The sequence below is a fragment of the Aricia agestis genome, chromosome 10, assembly GCF_905147365.1.
Source record: "Aricia agestis chromosome 10, ilAriAges1.1, whole genome shotgun sequence".
NCBI classification, from domain to species: Eukaryota; Metazoa; Arthropoda; class Insecta; order Lepidoptera; family Lycaenidae; genus Aricia; species Aricia agestis.
In genome coordinates this window covers 16,771,293-16,794,070 of record NC_056415.1, presented here as the reverse complement: position 1 = coordinate 16,794,070, position 22,778 = coordinate 16,771,293, and the positions used below count along the sequence as shown (strand labels likewise).

The 22,778-nt window shown below is 38.0% G+C and overlaps 2 protein-coding genes across 2 annotated transcripts; one reads left to right on the top strand and one right to left on the bottom strand.

The window, feature by feature from the left end:
* Positions 1-891: 891 nt before the first annotated feature.
* On the top strand, positions 892-10,967 carry LOC121731256 (pseudouridylate synthase 7 homolog). The gene is made up of 11 exons (XM_042120619.1): positions 892-1,338; positions 1,477-1,690; positions 2,437-2,578; positions 3,189-3,309; positions 3,746-3,934; positions 6,227-6,401; positions 6,787-6,975; positions 7,614-7,758; positions 8,095-8,404; positions 9,791-9,939; positions 10,691-10,967. Exons 1-11 carry the CDS (start codon positions 1,070-1,072, stop codon positions 10,951-10,953), a joined length of 2,166 nt encoding a protein of 721 aa, XP_041976553.1. The 5' UTR covers positions 892-1,069; the 3' UTR covers positions 10,954-10,967.
* Positions 10,968-11,693: 726 nt separating this feature from the next.
* Positions 11,694-19,866, bottom strand: LOC121731238 (oocyte zinc finger protein XlCOF19-like). Its single transcript, XM_042120594.1, has 4 exons — positions 19,624-19,866; positions 14,179-14,262; positions 12,332-12,417; positions 11,694-11,951 (listed from the first exon to the last, which is right to left on the bottom strand). Exons 1-4 carry the CDS (start codon positions 19,844-19,846, stop codon positions 11,694-11,696), a joined length of 651 nt encoding a protein of 216 aa, XP_041976528.1. The 5' UTR covers positions 19,847-19,866.
* Between the last annotated feature and the right edge of the window lie 2,912 nt (positions 19,867-22,778).

The following is a 22,778-nucleotide window of genomic DNA, read 5'->3' as shown; positions in this document are numbered from 1 at the left end:
TTGGTGAAAATTTCAAGTGCCTACCTGTCGCCGTTATTGAGATAGAGCAAAAAAAATCACGTTTATTGTATGGGGCCCGCGCGGCGGAATTGTGCTACATTGACATCACACCGTTACCGGGCGCCCGCGTCATATAGTTACAACTTGTTTTGCTTATAAATTGGAAACTAATAATTAACGTATCCAAGTAATTCTTTCACTAATATTCTTTATTTTTGACAGAGAATGTGGACTGCTAATAATCAAAATTAGGTAACATTCTCCATTGTAACTTGTAATAAATAAAGCATTAGATTACCGAGTAACAAAACTCTACTATAATAAATATTATACTCTTGATCTGTAAACAAAACGTTAGTACGTACTCACAAATGCGTTACGTTACTCGTATTTTCGTAGTTACTTTGCCTTAATATCTACAAATAATAAAATCGAGTTTTTTTTGTATTATTTTCCTAAAATTGTGTTAATTCGGTTTTTAATATATAATGTTAGTAGAATATCATTAAATATTCGATGTCGTGCATAAGTGTGGGCAAGTGATACAACTTCAAGAAACGTGCCATTTTGTGTTCCCTCCAAAACTCCATCGAAAGTTTTAGTAAAGGGTCTACCCCACTTTACTAAAACAACTGACTTGGCTCGTTGACTTTACTGACTTCTTTTTTAGACTTTTACTAGACTTTCGACTCGACGATCATCTGGAAAAACGACTTTAAATTTTGTAAACTTTTCACGATTTTTTTTCCCGCCATATTTTACTTGACACCGGCCATGGTTAAAAAGCCGAGCGCCATATTATGAAAAAAAAATTAACTTGTCAAATGCCAATGTCAAACTAGTAAAAAAGAAGAAGAAGAATACCAAATACCGCATTGGAGAATGGTGATTTATATTTTTCTCAGAATGTTATAAAAATGACATAATTTCGTGGAAAATATTTTCGATTTCAGTTTAAATAGCGTTTTTATACAAAGCATTATTCTCTATAAGAAATAAACAGTCTGTATTTTTAATTCAACATCAAAACACTGATCGAGAACTAGGTTATAACTGCGATAATTTTAAAATGAATAACAATTTTCGCGGAAACAATCGTGGAAGGCGGCCGTGGAACAGACAGAAAAGGGGTGGCAGAGGTTCTTGGGCGCGAGGTGGGGGTCGTCAGACGAATAACTACGGTAGAAACTTTTCTGGCGATCGCTCCGGTAACAACCAGTTTGGGAGTAATAGGCAGTACAAACGTGACACACCAAGCAAGAGGCTGACCGAGGAGGAGATTGGTGTAACAGAATATATCAGCGACCATAAAGGTTTTAGTGGAATTATTAAATCAAGGTTAGTTAAGCTTAGCTCTTACAGCAAATTAATTTACTATTTGTGTACCTTAATCGAGTACTTTTGCTTAAATCTTCGTGTTTTTTTGCATATCATAATACTTGCATCAACATACAATACATTTTGCTACTACCACAGATTTTCAGACTTCCAAGTGTCCGAGATCAATGAAGAAGGGGAGGTAGCCAAGTTAACAGACGTTAAACCACCGGAATTGCCAAAAGATGAGGCGGTTGATGAAGACGAAGACCTGCTCTTTAATAAATACAACCTGGAGATACTGCCCATGGAGACTTGGGACAAAATAAACCAACTTGTGCAAGATACCAACACAAAAGAGGAAAAAGTGGAAGTATGTTTTTTGATTTTGTAATAATAATCTTGTAAAGGTACCTATGCATTCCTAAATTAGAATGCTGCTTATAAGAAACATTCCTATATGATTCATATTTTTTAAAAAGAGACAACTCGCTTGATTTATAAACTTAATTTCATAGTTTCAGAATGGAGCTAGACTATACATAATCTTACATTCTTTATAGTTTTCTGTATATAATAAAGCATAACATAATCTTATTAAATGATGTCTGGTAGTTATCTTGTATATAAAATTCTTGTGTCACAATGTTAGTTACTGTACTCCTACGAAACGGCTAAACTGATTTTTACCAAATTTTATGTGCATATTCAGTAGGTCTGAGAATTGGCTACTGGGTATTTTTTATATTGATAGGTGCATTTGTTGAATAAATAATAGCAAATTGTTACAACTCGAGACTGACGGCGACCATTGTTTGTGTGATGGGATCGCGATGGACGTTGCCATGGTGCCATGCTTGTTTAGTCACATCAATAAAATAATATCCAGGTGAAATATATGTACTTGATATGGCAAAACAATGTTTGCCGCTTGTTTATATTATAATAACTTGATGACAACTGCAACTCCTATGTCCTTTCCTGGGACTAAAAGTATCTCCATACCAAATTTCAGCAAAATTGGTTCAGCGATTTGGGAGTGAAGAGGTAACAGACAGACTGACAGATGGATAGATAGACACACTTCCACATTTATAATATTAGTATGGATTGTTTTAGATAGATGTAACTGGAATGGCTAAAGATCAGAGAACGAAAATACATGAAGCTGTGAAGAAGGCCTTCGGAGAAAGTGTAGTTGGTAGCACTGTTACTGTTGATGACAAGAAGTTTGTTCAGTTTGACAAGTACAGGAAAGGAAGTGAGTATTAACAATACCATGTTAACGAAATTAAAATTAAATGTTTTCTATTTCAGTTATGAATTGACTTAATTAATTCATCAAGCCCCAAACGGTCACCGGTGACATAGAACAATAGAAATTCTATTGAGTCTCGTTTTCACAATATAAATTCTATTGTGTCTCATTGTTTCACCATCAACTGGCTAGTTGATATATGAAGCTTTATTTGCCGACGACCGACTGCCGACTTTATTTGCTTTATTTTATTTGACGACCTCTGTGGCTCAGTGGTGAGCGCGTTGGTAGCTCAAGCCGGGGGTCGCGGGTTCGAATCCCGCCGACGGAACAAAAAGTTTTCAATGTTCCCGGGTCTGGATGTGTATTAAATATGTGTATGACATAATAAAAATCTTAAATATATGTATAGTATAAAAGTATTAAATATATTTCCGTTGTCTGGTACCTGTAACACAAGTCCCTTAGGTATTTAGCATGGGGCCAAACTGACGTGGTGTGAAGCTCCATAGATTTAAAAAAAAAATTGCTGGTGGCAGGTTACGAGGTAGCTGGACTACAGTAATGTTTTATGTATTCAATTTATAAAAAGTAAAATGCTTTGTGTTTATAGTTCGTATAGACAACAGAGTGAAGTGGGTATGGCCAGAGGAGTACTTGTATTTTGTGTTGTACAAAGAGAACTGTGATACAATGGAAGCTGTCTCCCGCCTCGCTGAGCGTCTCAGAATGAAGTGAGTGAAAAGTCAGTTTATAAGTTACAAATGGATTATAGATATGAACTCTAATAAATAAAATAATAAATCTCTCTCTCTCTCTCTCTCTCTAAATAATAAAATAAAAATAAAAAATAAAAATAAAACTCGATAAACTTATACATTTTAATAACATACTGTTGTGTATGTACCAACTTTACAACTTTTTGCAAACTAGTCATTTTGTGGCAAGGTGGAAATTACGCTAGTTCAAAGAATAATTTTAGAAGCTCCTTTGATACAGTACTATATTATAATGCATTGCGCAAATTATGAAATGCAATTATTTTCTATATGGCTATTTAAATATATTTTGCCCTCTATTTTTACAGCTGAATGACACTTCCAATCGAATATACAATTTATCAATTATTATTATCTTCAGCTTCTTTATAATGACTGCTCATTATCACAGTATAAAACCGTCAATGATCGGGTACGCGGGCACCAAGGATAGACGCGCGAAGACGTCGCAGTGGGTGAGCGTGCGGCGCGCTGACCCGCGACGCGTTGCGGCCGCGTGTACCGCGCTGCGTCCCCTCCGCGTCGGCAACTACCGCTTTCGAGCTGTGCCGCTCAAACTTGGCATGTTGAAGGGCAATAGGTATGTACTGTGTGTATATAGACAGTGTAAAACTTAAGGTTGCTCAATGAAACTTGAGAAGGAATCAACAATGGAATTACCAATGCGCTTGCCACTCAAACTTGGCATGTTGAAGGGCAATAGGTGTGTACTGTGTGTGTGTATTGTGTATAGGCAGTGCAATACTTTAAGAATGCTTGATGAAACTTGAGAAGGAATCAACAGAATTAACAACTCGTCAGGAACTACCACTTCGAGCTGTGCTGCTCAAACTTGGCATGCTGAAGGGTGTGTACTGTGTAGGCTGCTTGAAACATTAAGATCGAATTAGAGATCGCCATATGGTCGAAATTCGACCTTAGTTCAACGACATTAGGACTACAACAGACTACAACCTATATTTTGTAAAAAAAAATATTGACTTTATCATAATTTTTTCAACTCTTGTCCCAGAGGGACTCAGCTGATCTCAGACTGGCCGTGTATTGTGTAAGCATTGTCTAATAGTATCTAAGATTCAATAAAAAAAAAAACTATAATCCATTTTCAATTTGTCACCTTGTTGTCAACAGACTTCAACCATAAATAATAGAGTATAATTTGTATGTATGGGCTTGTCACTCAAAAGGCTGTCATTTTTCCTAGTGTGTGTGTTGTAGTGTGTGTAATGTTTTATTTGTTAAAAAAATGTATGATAAAAGCATAATTTCAAAATAATATTAGCTCGATGCACTCCTTCACAATATAAACTATAATCATGCAAAATTTCATACACCTACGTTTCCCCATTTTTCGTCAAGAGGGATACAAAGTTTTTGGCTCACGTATTAATACGAGGGCTGCTATTTATGTGTCCGGAACTGGCCACTTACAAGAACAATATTTAAAAAGTAATTACAACATTTGAAAATACAACTCTTTGGTTGAAGAATACATTTTGTTTCACGTGACTGTCAATTATTTTTCCATTGTGGCGTCATTTTGAAAATTGCGTGTCTTCATTTGCCATGGATTTAACGCGTGAACATTTTCGTGCAATGATTTACTACGGTTTTCGGCGTGGGCTAAATCAACAACAGTGCTTTATTCAACTCACCGCAACTTTTGGAGATGAAGCACCATCAAAAACCACTGTTTATCACTGGTACAGTGAGTTTAATCGTGGGCGGTCTATGCTCACGGATGAAAATAAAGAAGGTCGCCCAAAAACAGCTGTTGTCCCACAAAATATAGATGCTGTGCGGGAACTAATAATGCGTGATCGTCATGTTACATATCGCGAGATAGAGGCGTCCTTAGGCATAAGTATGACGAGCATACATAAGATATTACACGAACATTTGGCTGTAAAAAAAATATGTTCGCGTTGGATTCCGCACAACTTGACAATCGATCAAAAACGGGCTCGTGTCGATTGGTGCAAAAAAATGATAAAAAAATACAACCGTGGTACGTCAAAAGCCGTTTATAATATCTACACAGGTGATGAATCTTGGATCTATGCATATGACCCCGAAACTAAACAACAGTCAACGGTGTGGGTGTTCCAAGATGAGCCGAAACCAACAAAAGTTACTCGTGCAAAAAGTACTTTGAAGCAAATGGTCGCCTGTTTTTTTGGAATTAATGGACATGTGGCTACAGTGCCATTAGAAAAAAAAAAAATAAAAAAAAAATTCTGAATGGTATACGACCATTTGTTTACCAGAAGTCTTTGAAGAAATAAGAAAGGACAACCGACAACGCAGAATCATATTACATCACGATAATGCTAGCTGTCACACCTCAGCTGAAACAACTCAGTTTTTGGAGGGTCAAAAGATCGAATTGACTGGTCATCCGCCGTACAGCCCTGATTTGGCACCTAACGATTTCTTTTTATTTCCATACGCGAAGAACAAATTACGTGGTCAACGTTTTTCGAGCCGCGAAGAGGCTGTTGATGCGTTCAAAATGCACGTTTTGGAGATACCTCAATCAGAATGGAAAAAGTGCTATGAAAATTGGTTCCAGCGTATGCAAAAGTGTGTCGATCATCGCGGCGAATATTTTGAAAAGCAATAAAACCATATTAAATGATATATGTTTGTTTCTTTTTTTAATTCCGGATACATAAATAGCAGCCCTCGTATATAGATAAAACTTACTCCAATAAAGTTAATTAGCTACCAATAATGTGTCTATATGATCATATCGCAATCAACTAGCAACGACCTCAAACATATTGTGTAGAAGAAATCTTCACTTGGGCTGAGGCTCCCAAAAAGTTTTGATATCGGGTTCTTCGGTGACATCCTATCATTTTAATTCCAGATTCCGTATATGTCTCCGCAACGTGACCGCCCCCGATAGCACAGTGGACGAGGCGTGCGCGCTTCTCCGGGATAACGGGTTCATCAACTACTACGGTCTACAGCGGTTCGGTTCCCGGGCGGACGTGCCGACTTATCTCATAGGACAGAAGTTGTTGCAGGGGAAGTTTAAAGAGGTATTTTCTAATGTGTCTTGATAAAATTCATAGGCACTAATTCGTATAATTTACGGTTCCCGAGGTATTGTATTTACACATACGGAGTGTCGGAATATATGTAATTAGTACAAATAACTCTAGATTTGTACTAATTATATAAATAAAACTGATGTCGATGTAAATTGGTATGGAAATATTTTCAGTCCCATGTTCATTTTTGCCCTGGTAAAAAGTTCCGATTTCCGTTCCATATGGAATATTCGATGTAATAATCAAGATGTAATAGCTATAGAAATCTGTAGCTAGACATGCGTCCCAGCCAAGGTCAAGCTAACACTAATATTAGACACCATTTGGCAGTTTGGGTCCCATCATAATTCGAAAATCATGTTTCTTATTCCAGGCCATCGACCTAATCCTCCACTCCCGCTCGGGTCCACTATCGGAGACACTCCAGCTGTACCACTCTGGCGACATAGACGCGGCGCTGGGCGCGCTGTCGGCGAGCGTGGCGCGCGCGCACCCGGTGGAGTCACGCCTGTTGCAGGCGCTGGCGGAGCGACCTAACGACCTGTTGGGGGCGCTGGCGCAGGTTTGAGATTCTAATTATAACATCTGTAGTGCACCTATAATATAATGGACATGTAACATTGTCTTAATAACACCAATACAGGGTGCAAAATGTTGAGAAATAGCTTTCGTAAGTTATCCTAAAAAACACTACAAGTAATGGACACTACAAGTCGCCTGCGCGTGATGTGATCCCGCGCGCGCGCCTCCCCTCCCGTAACCCCAGCTCATACCAACCGCAGCGAGTGACCGTTCTGCAATGATTTTAAATAGGATAAAATATGTCATTAAAAAAAATAACACACAACAATTTTTTTGCTCAACGGACTCTCCTAATGATACCTAAGCCCTGGAAAAAATTTGGCAGGAAGGTTTAATTGCACCCTGTATAGTGAGTGCAGCAGTCTAACTGTCAAGCTGTCAATCTTCACAGATTGCCAGACAGACTGCTGTCAAGACAGTTGTGTCATGGTCAGTGGAGGTTGCCGTTAAATTCGCATTGCAATATCGTGAGGCGCGTAGTACACCAAATGCGGCGCGTATGGTGCGGACGAATGTGCGAGGTTTCACATCATACAATTTTAAAATGCGGCGCATAAGGCGCGTGCGTGTTGATAAATATGCTGTCGCCTGAAATCATCTGATATTGCTTATTTCTAGATATCCCGCAACAACCGCCTCCTGTACCTGCACGCTTACCAGTCGCTGCTGTGGAACCGCGCGGCGTCGCGGCGGCTGCGGCGCGCGCGCGGCGTGCTGCCCGGTGACCTTGTGCCTGATACCGCTGCGGGCAATGTTGCCTTCGGTAGGTTATATTAGCAGCAGCGTATTTAGTTATTACTGGACAAGAATGACACTTGTAAATAATATGCAGTACAGCACTGCAGAGCTTCGATAGCTAAAGAGAAAAGCTTGACAAGGATTTAAACCCGAGACGACATCGTCAAACCTGGATTTTCTTAGAGGCTTAGTAATACCAATAGATGGTGCTACCTTAATTTATTATTTGGATCATAAGAGTAATATTATGCTTGTGTTTTTGCAATATTTATTATGAAATTCATATTATGTAACTTCTGAAAAACACTAAACAGTTTTACAGTTTCAAAACACAAATAATAATAGTATCAAAAATTTTCAGAGGCTCTTGAAGAGGATTCAGAAAATGATGACGAAGAAATTGAAAATAACGACACGGAAGATAAAGAAAAACAAGAAAAAACAGAAGGAAAATCAGAGAAAGAAAATAAGAAAAATAAAAGAGAACCGAAAGAGTTGATAAAAGTGAAAGTATTGACTCAAGAAGACGTTGACAGTGGAAGTTATTCACTGTCAGATGTAGTGCTCCCGCTACCTGGCTATAAAGTTACCTACCCGCCTAATATGAAGGACTTCTATGAAGACGAATTACAGAAAGATGGACTTAAATTGGACATGGTGCATAAATTTAAGTGAGTTGTTTGATTTTATATATAAAGATATTTTACTTATAACCTATCAGAGAGCGTTACGCGGTCAAGCATTGAATCAATCAGTTTTGCGTTCTTTGTGATATAATATTACATTACTTAGACCAACTGCTCCCTCTGGATCGTATCCAACGAAGGGCTGCTCGAATTGTTGACTGCCATAGTGTTTCAAACAGCTTGGACCCCTTGGAATTACGCCGAGATGTAGCTTCACTCTGCATCCTCCATCGGTTGTATCACGGGGAGTGCTCTGAGGAATTGTTCGGAATCATATCACCTGCAACTTTTCGCTGTCTGGTCGTTATCTTAGCTGTACTTACCGATAAAGTTATAAGCGGCGGCGGCAAGGCAGTTTACGGATGTTCCGGAGTCGCTTGCAGGGCAAACACTATCCTTCAAGCCCGATCCCCCATGCCTCGGGTTGTTAGGTAAAAAATAGAAAGACCTGCAAACCTTCAAGAAAAGAGCGTATTCTCTCTTAAAAGGCCGGCAACGCACCTGCAGCTCTTCTGATGTTGCGAGTGTCCATAGGCGACGGTAGTTGCTTTCCATCAGGCAACCCGCTTGCTCGTTTGCCCCCTTTTTCATAAAAAAAAAGATAATAATATATTCACATAGGAAGCGTTCTGACCGCGTTAGAATGCCTTCTGTGTGACAACATACAGAACGCAGAACCGACCGTTGCAGCGCTTGACCGCGTGAACGATCTCTGTTGATAGGTCCCATAGTGTTTTGTCCTAGTTCGATTTGTCAGAAAAGTGGCTTGATGGATTAGAATAAAACACTGTATAACTATAACGTCTGTATACAGGGTGTAACAAAAATAAGTGATAATACTTTAGGGTGTGTACGTGTTCCTTGTAGAGAGTTCACTGTGAAAGTAGCAGCACTGAAAGACCAACTCGTGACGCTCGGGCCCTTGCCCATACAAAAGTGAAAAAAAAATTACAGATTTCCTTTATCGGTCATGTGACGTTTTAATGTTTATATTACAATGCAACTGGACTTTGAACTGAAATCAGAAAATTAATGGATCGTCATTCTTGTAACACAATCCTTTTGAAATGTCCCATCCAAACTTGAAAACTACGACCAATCTTCCCCTTCTAAAGCCAAGCTCTGAACCACTAGAGTCTAGTGAAAGTAAGTTTAATTAATAATAATAATAATAATAGTGAGTACCTAATTTAGCAAATTTTAAAATACTCACCGAATTACAAAATATTGAATGGCACGTTTATGACTTCTTCAGAAAGATTCAGAAAAGGACACATTGATACGAAATGGTTCGCCATCCCTGACCTAGTGTATGCCTTTATGCTTTATGTTTGTTATGAAGTTCTTATTATTGTGAAATAACTTCTACAGGAGCTACAGTCTGTCCGGCGGGTACCGGACCGTCGTGACACGCGCGGGCGACCTGTCATGGCGGACGGTGAACTACCGGCGGCCCCACGGCGACCTGCTGCTGTCCGACGCGGACGAGCTCGACGGCGCCGCCACTGCCGAGGACCCGGGTGAGAGAGACAGACTGTGTGTGCGAGCGAGATAGACATAGTACATCTGACTGTCATGGCGGATGGTGAACTACCGGCGGCCGCACGCCGACCTGCCGCTGTCCGACGCGGACGAGCTCGACGGCGCCGCCCCCGCCGAGGACGCGGGTGAGAGAGATCAACTGTGTGTGCGAGCGAGACAGACACAGTACGTCGCACTAGGGACTAGGGTCTACGGTACTAGGGACTAGGGTCGCCACGTATATCCTACAACCAGTTTCTATCGTTGGCAGTAATATTTTTATATCTATTATAACAAAGGCACGGCATCAACACGACATCCAATATAGGCCATTCAGTTCGTAGGTCGCAGTTCAATTAATAAAGTTATAAAAACCAATTTGCTAATGGTTATGACAATTATCATTCTGTACAAATTGAAAAACGAAATTGATAATTGATGCCTTTAAAATGCCTTTAAAAAACCATTAATTAAATATTAAAGACAAGATGACGCCCGCAACTCCGTTGTACCAAAATTAGTTTATCGCGCGGGAAACGTACATTTTTCCGGGGTAAAAAGTATCCCATGTCCTTTCCCGGGACTCAAAGTATCTCCATACCAAATTTCAGCTAAATCGGTTCAGTCGTTTGGGCGTGAAGAGGTAACAGACAGACAGACACACTTCCGCATTTATAATATTAAGTATGGATATTATATTATGGTTACAATTATGCATTTCTTTGTTAATAAAACTAATTTTATTTCCAGATGGGCCATACAAGGCGTTACTAATGACGATGGATCTACCTTCAAGCTGCTACGCGACAATGGCGCTTCGGGAACTACTCAGGATAGATACCTCCAGCGAGAGCCAGGCGCAGCTGAACAACTACCATGTAAAAGACAAACAAACAGACGGAAAGACGGAGATGGACGGACAGACAGAGGCGGGACAAACAGAGAACGGCGGTGAAAAGAGGAAGAATGATAGTGATGATAATGTTGATAATAAGAAAGTTAAAGCTAATTAAATTTTATTAATGTTTGTGTGTGTTTTACTTTCGTAAAATATATTCACTTTGATTTCACTTTGATTGTTTTTGTATTCCTTAAGAGACGAATAACAATCACTCAACTGTAATCAAATAAAGATTTTGACATAAGCCCCGTACATTATCTGTCAAAATGTCTAAATGTCACTGTGTGCGGCCGTAAGTACTAAGGCTTGGTTCAATCCTGCACGTTTTTTTCCAGTATACGTCTTAACGAATAAATAGCTGTGGCGCATACAATGTATATAGAACCATTCACACGTCGATTGTACTGCAACAAATAGTGTACCAACAAATCCATTACAAGTCATCGAAAAACGAATACAAAAAAATGTGCTCCACAATGCAGTCTGAATCTTCCCCTATGAATATTTTCATTAGTAAGGTAAGGGACAGACCTTACTAATGAAAATATTCATAGGGGAAGATTCATAACGTCATAAGTCCACCATGATGCTACATTTTGCGTCTTTATACGTTGATAACATTTGATAAGTTCAATATCGTCTATTATAATCTTATTAAATTTTTGACAAATGCTCTTATTTCTTCATCCTTTTGGGCTTGCACACAAAACTGCGAATTCGCAACGCATCGCAAATATCGCCACAAAGTTCACAATAGAAATGACATTACGATGCGATGCGAATTCGCAGTTTTGTGTGAGAGCCCCTTATTCAATCGGGGTAGCAATAAAACAAACTTCGACTTATAATAATTTATTTTTCACTAGCTATGTTGTAGTTATAGTCGAGATATTGGTAGTTGGTTTGAGAATCTTTGTGTTCTCTTTGCACCAAAGAAATTTCCCTTTGTCCCCCTTGGTTGGACAATCTTGTATGTGGCCCTGGGTGGGACATGTCCCTTTGTCCCTCCATATGGGACAGTCCCCTGTGTGAATGTCCCCCCAGGTGGACTCTCAGTTCTCCCGGCGTGGGGAACGAACGGGGACACCAGGTGCATTTGTGAGGTTTGTTCTGGAACAAAGAATATAACGCATACTTAAATTAAGTTGAGGGTTTGATTGATAGTACCTAAAATTCGCAGGGTTGCAAAACCACACGATCTGTTTATTAATATTATTATCTTTCGCATTGTCGTCTATTTTTGACTTTGTCTTGGTTTATTTGGCCCTGGGCTTTAGCTAAAAAAGCTGGCTTGGGCGTAATCGCCCAGGCCAGCTTTTTGGGTTGGGTACAGCTAATGGTTCATACAGCCGCAACCAGAATCCAGATACATTCCATAATTATTACTTGACTTTAATTTAATTTTTAAAAGTTGATAGAACAAAATCTAGACTAAATTAAAGTTAATTCTGAGCGCCACAGCAATGGGTATATAATGTAAGGTATAGTACCTTGGTATGCGTCATACGATGGTAGTAGAGGTTGGAGCTGGCCGTGAAACACTTGCCGCACTCCCCGCACTTGTGCGGCTTCTCACCTGCAAACATAAGATATTAGGTTCGCGCACCACCTGCTGGGCTAGCACGGCCACCAGTAGAAATGCGAAAGTATGGACAAACTGTGGACATAAACTTAAGGTCCGTTCCGATCTTTACCGCGGCTAATCGCGACCGACAAAAATTCAATTAAAATGCCACTTTATGATAGACTATAATATGTCATAAAGTAAGATATTATTTGAATTTTTAGGACTATAGTCTGCCATAAAGTGGCATTTTAATTGAATTTTTCGGAATGAAAAAAGATCGAAACTTCACCTTAAGTTTATCTTCACAGTTTGTCTAGATATACTTTCGCATTTCGACTGGTGGCCGTGCTAGCCCGGCAGGTAAGGCTATGAAGATGATAGCTGATGATAGTATCTTCATTTTATTCATATTGGGATGTTGACTGATGTTAGATATTGGTAGATGCTACCGATAGGTATCTCTATAATTTGTTTTTCTAATAGCTGAAAATATTGGAATGCTAAAAATAATAGCAAGTTTTTGGTAAGCGTAGGTATGCGTAGATAAATAAATAAATAAATAATTCTTTATCGAACTAACAAAATAAATCAATTTACAACAACATAAAAAAGAAACAGTTCGAATTGGCGGCCTTACTGCTGGAAGCAGTCTCTTCCTTTTTTCATACAGGCCACAAACACGTTTACGTATAAACCGAAAAAAAAGGTTGAGTACCGTACCACAGGTCTATACGGTATACCCATAAAGTTAATATACCTAGCGGAATAGAGCAACAATCTCGAGCTGTCAAACGCAACCGAAATTGGTTTCATCTGTGTGTAAAAATATGTGTACGTATACACTTACACAAACATGATTGAACATGATTTCTATGAGATTAAATTGTCAACGTGCGGCACGTGCCGACTGGACGTCAAAAAAGAGTGCTGCTGTCATGTATCACACGTCTCTTTTTACCACGCAGTGTTACTGATAGTGACATCTCGCTTGCTCAGGCCTTTGTTTCTCTATTCCGTGAATATAAGTGTCATATACCAATGACACTAGGCTACTTGACCTATATTCAATTTCATTGAACAAATACATATTTCTAGTAGAACTTGGCCTAGGAAACCGTATTTCACCCTTATCATCAAATAAAAGCTTATGATTGATAAATAAAGTCGATTTGAAAATATAATTTTATGAAAATAGGATTTGTACTGACGAAAACGCTTTTGCGGTACTTCCGAATTGGATGTGACGTCATTCTATTCGTAATTTAATATCTTTTATTCATCGCGCTCGTTATATGTAAGTTTATTTGTACATAAATAATAAAAATAAGCCTAGAAAGATTTGTAAAATATATTTTCTTAAATAATTCATTAAAAACATCAGTTTTATAAATTATCTCCATTTATTGTAGACGGGAAATGAAATGGCCAAAACTTTTCTCCAAAAGTTTTCAACATTACAAATGATTTCTAATGTCTTATTTAATTCTTTTATAATTTTTGGGCACTTTTAGACGCGTACATTTAGCATATAAAAAAATGTTCAATAAAGAGAGCTTAAAATACAAAACGTATGACGTCACACTATGGCGGACAGTGTTTTCGGCGCCATTTATAAGGCATATTTTTCAATTAACATTTTTATGGGTTTCTACTGTGTAAAATATTAAAATATTAGCTTTGTAAAAATGAATGATTATGAAGCGATTAGCATGAAGAAAAAAATGAGGTCAAGTAGCCTCTTGACATTCGGTGATGTATCAGCTCATTTACCAGTGTGAATCCTGCGGTGCGTGTTGAGGGAGCTAGACGTGCTGAACCCCTTGTTGCACACCGGACACACGTGCGGCTTCTCACCTGAAACAAACCAACGTCATTACCTATAGCTACAAGTTCAAAGTTGTACCTAATAATAGTCCATTGAAATGTTACAATTTAAGGACTGAATATTGTATTTGTCCTCGACGCCTATGGCTCAGTTGGTAGGCTGTTGGTAGCTCAAGCCGGGGGTCGCGAGTTCGAATCCCGCCGACCGAACAAAAAGTTTTCAAAGTTCCTTGGTCATGCATGTGTATTAATTAATATTTTTTATTATTATTTATTAGAAGACGCAATTTTATTTTTGGGACATGTACGGGAGCTCAATAGAAGCTTATAACCTCAAGTTTGTGGGGTCGCCACTCTTGTCCCCTGGCCTATCTTGGAAATAGGGGTGACAAAACTATCGCGATACCTCGGAAAATATACGTCTTACAAAAAATTGTGAAATTCACCAGAACATTGGAGGCATACTGTAGAGCATTTCAGGCCTGCTTTTCTGCAGCCACACATGCTTCCACAGTTTCCTTTGCATCTGCAGAAAATTAATTTCATGATATCGGGGGTGCTGGAAGCTTGCAGTAAGTTTGTATTGGCATCCAAATATTTGCAGCATGCTTTTTCCATCCCCAATCTTCATGACTTTGATACAGTGCCGTAAATAGCCTTTTTTGCGCCCTGTGCGAGCTTCTATATAACTGCACCTTTGTTTTTTAGCCGACTTCCAAAAAGGAGGAGGTTATATGTTAGGCTGGGGATATTTTTTGACTACATTCGGAAACATCTCTGGGGCGCAGCGGGAACTTATTGGGAGCAATTATTAGAAAAATAAGGATCTGTCTGATCTGGCCATTCTTGCGCCCTCCTCCACCCTGTGCCTGGGCACCGGTGGCACCGCCCTATTTACGGCACTGCTTTGATATCTTCCGGGCCACGACTGGACCTGGTGATGTACTCGGAAACTGTGAAAACGAGCACCATCTTTTGTTGGAGTGATTTTTAAAAAAACCTATCCAACGACGCGAAAAAAAAAATCATCCCCGTTTGATGTGTAGGGGAGGTACCATAACAAATATTTTTTTAAGATTTTATGTACCATTTTCTCGGCATCATCGGCGAATAAGCACCTAAGAGGACATCCTTTAAAACAATGCCAAAATCCCAGCAAGAAGTTACCTAGAAGACACTTTTTATCTAACCGAGTGGAAGTGATCTGGAATAGACTTGCTGAAAGTGTTGTAGTGGCAACCTCTGCGAACTACTTTAAAAACAAACTGGACCAATTGGGAGATGAAATCTTCAAACGATTTGACACACACGCATCAGCTTAATTGCTGCTAGTGTAGTTACACAAATTATAATAATATTAATCATTAACACTTACCTATTTGGTATGGTTCATTTATTTGGTACATTTGAATTTTCAAAACAGCAATTTAATTGTTTTTTTTTATTATTTTTTCTTTGGAGTCGTTCATATCGCACAATGGAAAAATTGAAATATCGCTTTAATTACGAATATGAGTTCTACCGTGGCACGAGTGCTGCAGAAACAGCTCGAAAAATTAACAATATGTATGGCGCTGGTGTCACAAAAGAAAATACGGTACGGTTTTGGCTCCAACGTTTTCGTTCTGGAAATTTCGACCTTCAGAAGACAGAACAAGCCCCGTGAATGACCCGAGACCAAAATGAATAATGAAGAATTAAAGGCTATTTTGGAAGCGGATCCATCGCAAGCCACTTCAGAGTTAGCAGCAGGCTTCGATGTAAGTGATTTAATCCAGTTGAAACAAATTGTGAAAAAACTTGAAAGGTGGCCGGTACGGTACCTCATGAATTGAGTGAAGCAAACCAGAAAACACGCGTCGACTGGGTCGCGTGGGTTACATGATTGCTCAAACGACACAATAATGAAGGGATTTTAAATCGGACCATTACTTGTCATGAAAAATGGATCTTTTACGATAATTGGAAGCGTTCGTCGCAATGGCTGTCCCCTGGAGAATCAGCCAAATCCTGCCCCAAGCGAAAATTGACTCAGAACAAGTTAATTGTGAGTGTTTGGTGGACTAGTGCCGGTGTCGTTCATTACAGCTTTCTAAAATCTGGCCAAAGGGTTACGGCAGATATCTATTGTCAATTTGTCAGCAACTGCCAGAGGCGGCGCAAGGCGTGGGCGGTGTGGGCGACCGTCCACGGCTTCGCGGCCTAAGGGGCCTCGCGCCCCTTGGACCACAAAGTTTTTAAAGGTTTTACGAGTTGAAATACTCAAATATTCAAAAATAAAAAGTTTTATAAATTAAACTTTGCATTTTTAATTTTTTTTATTTCTCTCAATAAATCCGTTCTTTAGCATCATCCATCAAGGGGCCTCGCATAATATATTTTAGGGGGCCTCGCAAGATACATCTTGCTCACATAAAATGTAGGTATTAGCAACTGCAAACCATGATGGAAGAACTATAGCCGCTAAACAACTGAGGCTGGTCAATCGCTCTAGGCCACTGCTGCTTCAGGATAACGCTAGACCACACACTGCACAACAGACGGCCGCAAAACTGGAGGAGCTGCAATTGGAATTTCTGCGACATCCACCGTACTCCCCTGACCTTGCTCCAACAGACAAGCAGTCCTAACCGCATTCGAAGAATTTTTATTGACTCTCGTCCCTCCGTTTTTTTAGTAAAGGGATCAACGAGTTACGAGGCAAAAATGCATTGATAGCAATCACAGAACAATATTTTATTGTTCTGTGTATAGCAATGGTACATACTTTGATTAATTAAAATATATATAAGTACCTACTTATGTATTAAACAAAAAAAAATCGACTTTATATTCCTCCCATACAAAACGCTAATTTCATATTATGTAACGTATGTAAGGACATAATGGTTTTTGTTGCAGAAAAATTAAATTTTTCACATGATAAACTGGCGTTACGAAGTTACCTAGGTGTCATAAATTTGGTATTAGTACGGGAGCCCTACACTACAAATATATACTAGTAATCTGTGGCCCTACAACAATTTTTTATATTACTATCAAGCTAATTTTTTGTGAGTAGCTTCATTTTGATAAGACGAGCAACATTTTTATCTGCGAAAAATCTTGAAAGTGGCAGTTAACAGAAATAGAAAGGATTTCATACTTTGACTTGATGGTCCTAAAATATGGATTGTTCTAATTTTGTAGGACAATGTTACTCTTAAATTATATAATTAACCTATCAATATAAAAAAAATCAGATAAGAGACATAGATAGATCAGCTTCTTAGGGTTCCGTTTTAGGGTTCAGTAGTCAACCATGTTACTCTTAAATTATATAACTATTAACCTATCAATATAAGAAATCAGATAAGATAGATAGATAGATATTCAGCTTGTTAGGGTTCCGTTTTAGGGTTCAGTAGTCAACCAAGTTTTGTTCATTACGGAACCCTAACGAGCAGATTTTTTGTATAATGATAGATTAATAGTCATATAATTTATTAAGAGTAATATTGTTCTATAGGGCAATTCCATATGTGACTGACTCTACATTTGATACGACTCGCGTTTTATTTTGTCATATATTATGGTTACTATCATGTTGTTAATATCAATTTTCAGATGGCTTTGTAGCAGATTAAACAAGTTAACTTATGCAGGAAAAATGGTGTACACTGTTGTTTTCAAATAGCATTTATTTAGTCAAACATAAACGTGACTGACACTACATGCAAAAGGAAGTCGTTTCCGAGAGAGTTTGTAAACACCAATAATCTTCCTCTCTGTGTGCTAAATAACTCTACCTTGTATTTTTATCGAAAGCGCATGAAACATACTATTATAAAATGGTTACCTTAAACCTGTAAGTTATTTAAAAAAATATTTATTAGCAAAAGAAATTGTGACCGACACTACAGCCCAAAACGTGACCGACACTACACTCACTTTGTGCAGGTAAAAGTCGGTAGTTTTACATGACACCTTAAAATTTATGTATCTCAGCACGTACAATATGAACTCCAAAATTATATAAAAGCAAATCAGTAATTAGTTAATTCATTAAAATGCTTTTTTTGAACTTAAACATCACAAAAACGAAATCATTAATAATTTGTCAAAAAATAACTCAACACGAAATCTTCTCAAAAACTATTAACATAATAACCCAAGAGCCAGCGATAGGCAGACTTTCGTCATTTTTTAAGCTTAAAATTTTCCTTTATATGAGCCTTATAGAGGTAAGAACGACCAGACACTATGAAGTTTCGGTCGCTATTACTTTAGTTCTGTAGGTCTACCTTACGTGCAATAAAGTTTAAAGATCAATAATTTTATCTTATTTTCTTGCAATATCTGTAAGAATCTCATATTCTACGGCCAAATTTTTGTGACAATTGCTTCCCATTTCCAGACATCGCTAAATTTTGGATTATATTTGACTTTGAGGTGGTCTGGCAGGTTCTTAAAATAATAAATTAGCTTTCTGCTTCTCTCTCTCTGCTTTCTATAGATATTTTCGTCATCTATCACCAAAACTAACAAACAAAAAGCTACTTTTGGGCGTGATCAACTCTATAATGTGACCAACACTACAAAAATATTTTTTAGAGTTTAGGTGTTATAAAAAAAGATGACAAATTATTTTTAATGCCAGTATCATTTGAGTAACGGCGTCACGTAGGAAAGTTTCTAATTTTATTGATGTAAGAGTAATTTTACTGTAGTTAAAGACAAAAGTAATGTTTTTTATGTGACCGACACTACAACTCGACACTGTGATCTTACAAGCCTATTATATCTTTTTAAAAATGAATTTTCCCAAATTTCAAAAGCTATATCAGTATTTAATTGTGTGAACAATCAGTGTGTAACAAAATATGACAAGAATTTAAAATAGATAACGTGAAAACTAAGTCAGAACTTCATCACACAAAACCACTCTCAGCCGAGCTCACGACATCATCTCATAAATGACAGCTTTGCTAGAAAAGTAATGCTTAGAGATTGTTGCTTCTATAAAATCTTAATAGTACAATAATGTTGTGAATTTAATTAAGTATTTTTAATACCAAAATCAGGTATTAATTTCTTAGCTTATGGTAGACTTTTACATGGAACTGCCCTACAAATAAACAGTCCATATTTTAGGACCATCAATTCAAAGAATGAAATCCTTTCTATCTCTGTTAGCGGCTACCACTTTCGAGATTTTTCATAAATAAAAATGTTGTTCGTCTTATCAAAATAAAGCTACTCACAAAAAATTTGCTTAATAGTAAAAAAAAAATGTACTTATTTAAGAATGCTTTATAAAATTTTGACCTTCATTTAGTTTTAACTTTACCAAATATAATATTAGCCACTAGCCAAGGCACTCGCAAAATAGCTAGTTTTTTCTCTCCTTACCAGTATGTGTCCTCATATGCCTCTTCAACAGCGAAGGTCTGTCGAAAGTCTTCAAGCAGACCTGGCAGGGCAGCACATTGCGGTGTCTCTCCTTGAAGCTTGTCCGCTCGTATAACTGTACTAGATGCTCGTTCAAACCAGCTAGGAACTTCAGGTCTATGATGTTGACTATCTTTGGACGATTCTTAGTTGATAAATCCAAAGGTTCCGTTTGCACGTTCATATTTTAATTTTGGAATGAGTTAAGTTTTTAGAGCGTTTTGAATTATTGTTGGTTCGAATTTTAAATTTTGTTTTGTTTAAAAATTACTGTTTTAGAACTTGTTAGGTGCCAGCACAGTTTTGAATTAAGAATGTTAAAAAAATTAAACTGTGCTGTATGCTGCCAATAGGAAACAGAAAAAAATAGAATCTTTGTTTTGTAGCTTTCAGCCGCAATTTTTTTATTAATTTTTAGAACTTGTTACAACCGATTTGTAATATTTAAAGATTTTCTTCCGGCTTTTCCTTCATAACTGAAGGCAATTGGAGAGTTTTCCACCCTTAAATAGGCATTTAGTGACGTCGTATTGAATTGTGTAAGGCATAGTATCGGTGCCATTGTGGTGACAACAATATCGAGGACCGCACTAATCGACGTGATTTGCCAATTTTTCATAAAAAAACATGGAGGTGTGAAAATCAGTATGAAATCTACCGTAGGTAGATACAATTTTCTACGATATTAGTTAAGAATCGTCATAAGTATTAAATATGTTCCTTTTTAAAGATATATTTATTTTACATTCCCATCGTTCATACAGGCATACATTAGTTGTGGTGGTTACTTAGGTACTTACTACCATATAAAATATGTATGTACCTAATAGCTGAAAGACGTATGGATTATAGACTTACCTAAGGCTGTTTAGTTTCTAATTAAAGCGAGGACTGCGGCACACCGATGGTGTGGTCTGAAGACTGTATTCCTCGATTTATACCAAGGGAAGTGGAGGCTGCAACCTGAAAACCGATATGAAACATGGCTTATCAGTTATCCCTTATGTTGTGTTTCGCCAAAATATGATTGAGGTAGGTGAAGAGTGGCCCATGAATGGCGGACGGGCCTATAAAATTTGGATAACTGGACCATATTATAAACACATTCCTCGCAACACATCTCTGGTAGAAACGCAGCCTTAAGGTGATGCCACATCCACGATTCTACCTCTCTGCCCCGATTGAAGCAAACGTAATCTGGTATAGAGGTGACGCGGCAGGACTGTTTGTGTTGCCCGTTGTGCCCATTGTGTCCGCCACCGTGTTTATTCGTGTACACCATCGATGTCTTGGTAAATATAGATTCATACAGAGGAAACTTATATTATGGTCTCTATCCAAATTTTAGGACGGTGAAAATTCAAAATACACAAGATGAAGCTTTACAGTTTACATTAACAAAAAAAAAGAGATCTTTTAAAATTCTCTTATGGGTTTAATGGCAAAGCGATTAAAACACCCAAATCCACATAGATGTAATAAAAATCAACAAAATAATAAACATAACAGGTAGATATTATTATAAAAACAAAAGAGAGAGATTTAATGCGGACTTGGCGTTTACGCCATACAACAAACAATTATTTAAATGACAAGTTCTTATGTATTGTAATAGTTACTTTAACATTGTATGGGTGCGGTTTCATTTCAGCTTCAGACTTGGCACCAATCGAAAAAATTCACTGGTAGGTTACCTATTAATAGTTCCACCTGATCAACTTTCTAGAATCTCGTAATCCGTAATACGTGTAATGAGATGTCATTAAAATCGGATCAGTAAATAAGGTTCTTTAGCAAAACAAACTTCTATTCGAACATTTTTTTTTTTTAATGAAAAAAGGGGGCAAACGAGCAAACGGGTTACCTGATGGAAAGCAACTTCCGTCGCCCATGGACACTCGCAGCATCAGAAGAGCTGCAAGTGAGTTGCCGGCCTTTTAAGAGGGAATAGGGTAATAGGGGAGGGTAGGGAAGGGAATAGGGTAGGGGTTAGGGGATTGGGCCTCCGGTAAACTCACTCATTCGGCGAAACACAGCGCAAGCGCTGTTTCACGCCTGTTTTCTGTGAGATGTATTTATCCGGTCGAGCCGGCCCATTCATGCCGAAGCATGGCTCTCCCACGTATAAATTATATATTTAGAAATAATTAAAAAGTGAATCTAGCCCTAAGACATCACTCTGTACATTATACTGATGATGGTCGCACACAATGAGCCGTATTTCCGACACCCTGTACACCCCCAATATTACCAACATTACGATATTCCAAATATTCGATACAGTAGTACCACAATACCGTATTGACTGTACTATAAAAGAGCGGTTTTTGATGTATCATCGCAATTCTAAGGTATTAGAATCTTTTCGTAGTAATTGCTTCGTACTTTTGTGTCAGACTAGGTTATTCTGTCGCTTCGTTCATTATTCGTCGCAAAAATTGTATTTTTGGGATTTATACTTTTGTGATTACGTCTTAGTAACTTTAATTTAACAATATGGGAGGTGGAATTTATACAATTTTTCTTAGGGAATCCCAACAACTACATGAAAAGAAACATGTGTGCGAAATTTTAAGTTTCTAGCTCTAAGGCTTTTGGATAGTGCATTGATGTACAATCAGAGAAGTTGATTCCTAGACAGATGGAGGACCTAAGTAATTTGGTCGCGTTACGTCGAACCCAACCGACCGATCACAGCTAACATTGAACTGACATAAGCCTACCAAGTGACGTAAGTCCGTCAACTGACTAAGCATCAATTTCTTGATGGTACAAACTACAAGCAAAATGAAATCCCACGGAAACCGTTTATTTGATCATAATTAAATGCAGCTCCTTTGGCCCACTTTAGGTATATCTGTGCCAAATTTGATAAAAATCGGTTCTTTTATTTAAAGCTTTTTTAATTAATTAAAGCTTTTCGAAAGATTTAAATACCTATTTCTTTGTAAAATCTATTTACTTTTTTCAGTCGACGAAAAAAAAAAAGAAAAAAGCAAGTCCATCCCAGCTAAGTAATGTTTAAGTAAAAAGTTAGGTGGCTTTAAAAATCTCATTGCGATTCCTTCTTATTCAAATGTCGCAAATCCGATTCCTCCTTGTTAGGGCCTTATTTA

Excerpts from the sequence above, each read along its gene's own strand:
- LOC121731256 (XM_042120619.1), top strand. The coding sequence starts at position 1,070 with ATGAATAACAATTTTCGCGGAAACAATCGTGGAAGGCGGCCGTGGAAC. Across the intron at positions 1,339-1,476 it reads AGTGGAATTATTAAATCAAG|ATTTTCAGACTTCCAAGTGT; the intron begins GTTAGTTAAGCT and ends CTACTACCACAG. Across the intron at positions 3,310-3,745 it reads GCTGAGCGTCTCAGAATGAA|TATAAAACCGTCAATGATCG; the intron begins GTGAGTGAAAAG and ends TCATTATCACAG.
- LOC121731238 (XM_042120594.1), bottom strand. The coding sequence starts at position 19,846 with ATGAACGTGCAAACGGAACCTTTGGATTTATCAACTAAGAATCGTCCA. Across the intron at positions 14,263-19,623 it reads GCATATGAGGACACATACTG|GTGAGAAGCCGCACGTGTGT; the intron begins GTAAGGAGAGAA and ends GGTTTGTTTCAG. Across the intron at positions 11,952-12,331 it reads ATCGTATGACGCATACCAAG|AACAAACCTCACAAATGCAC; the intron begins GTACTATACCTT and ends TCTTTGTTCCAG.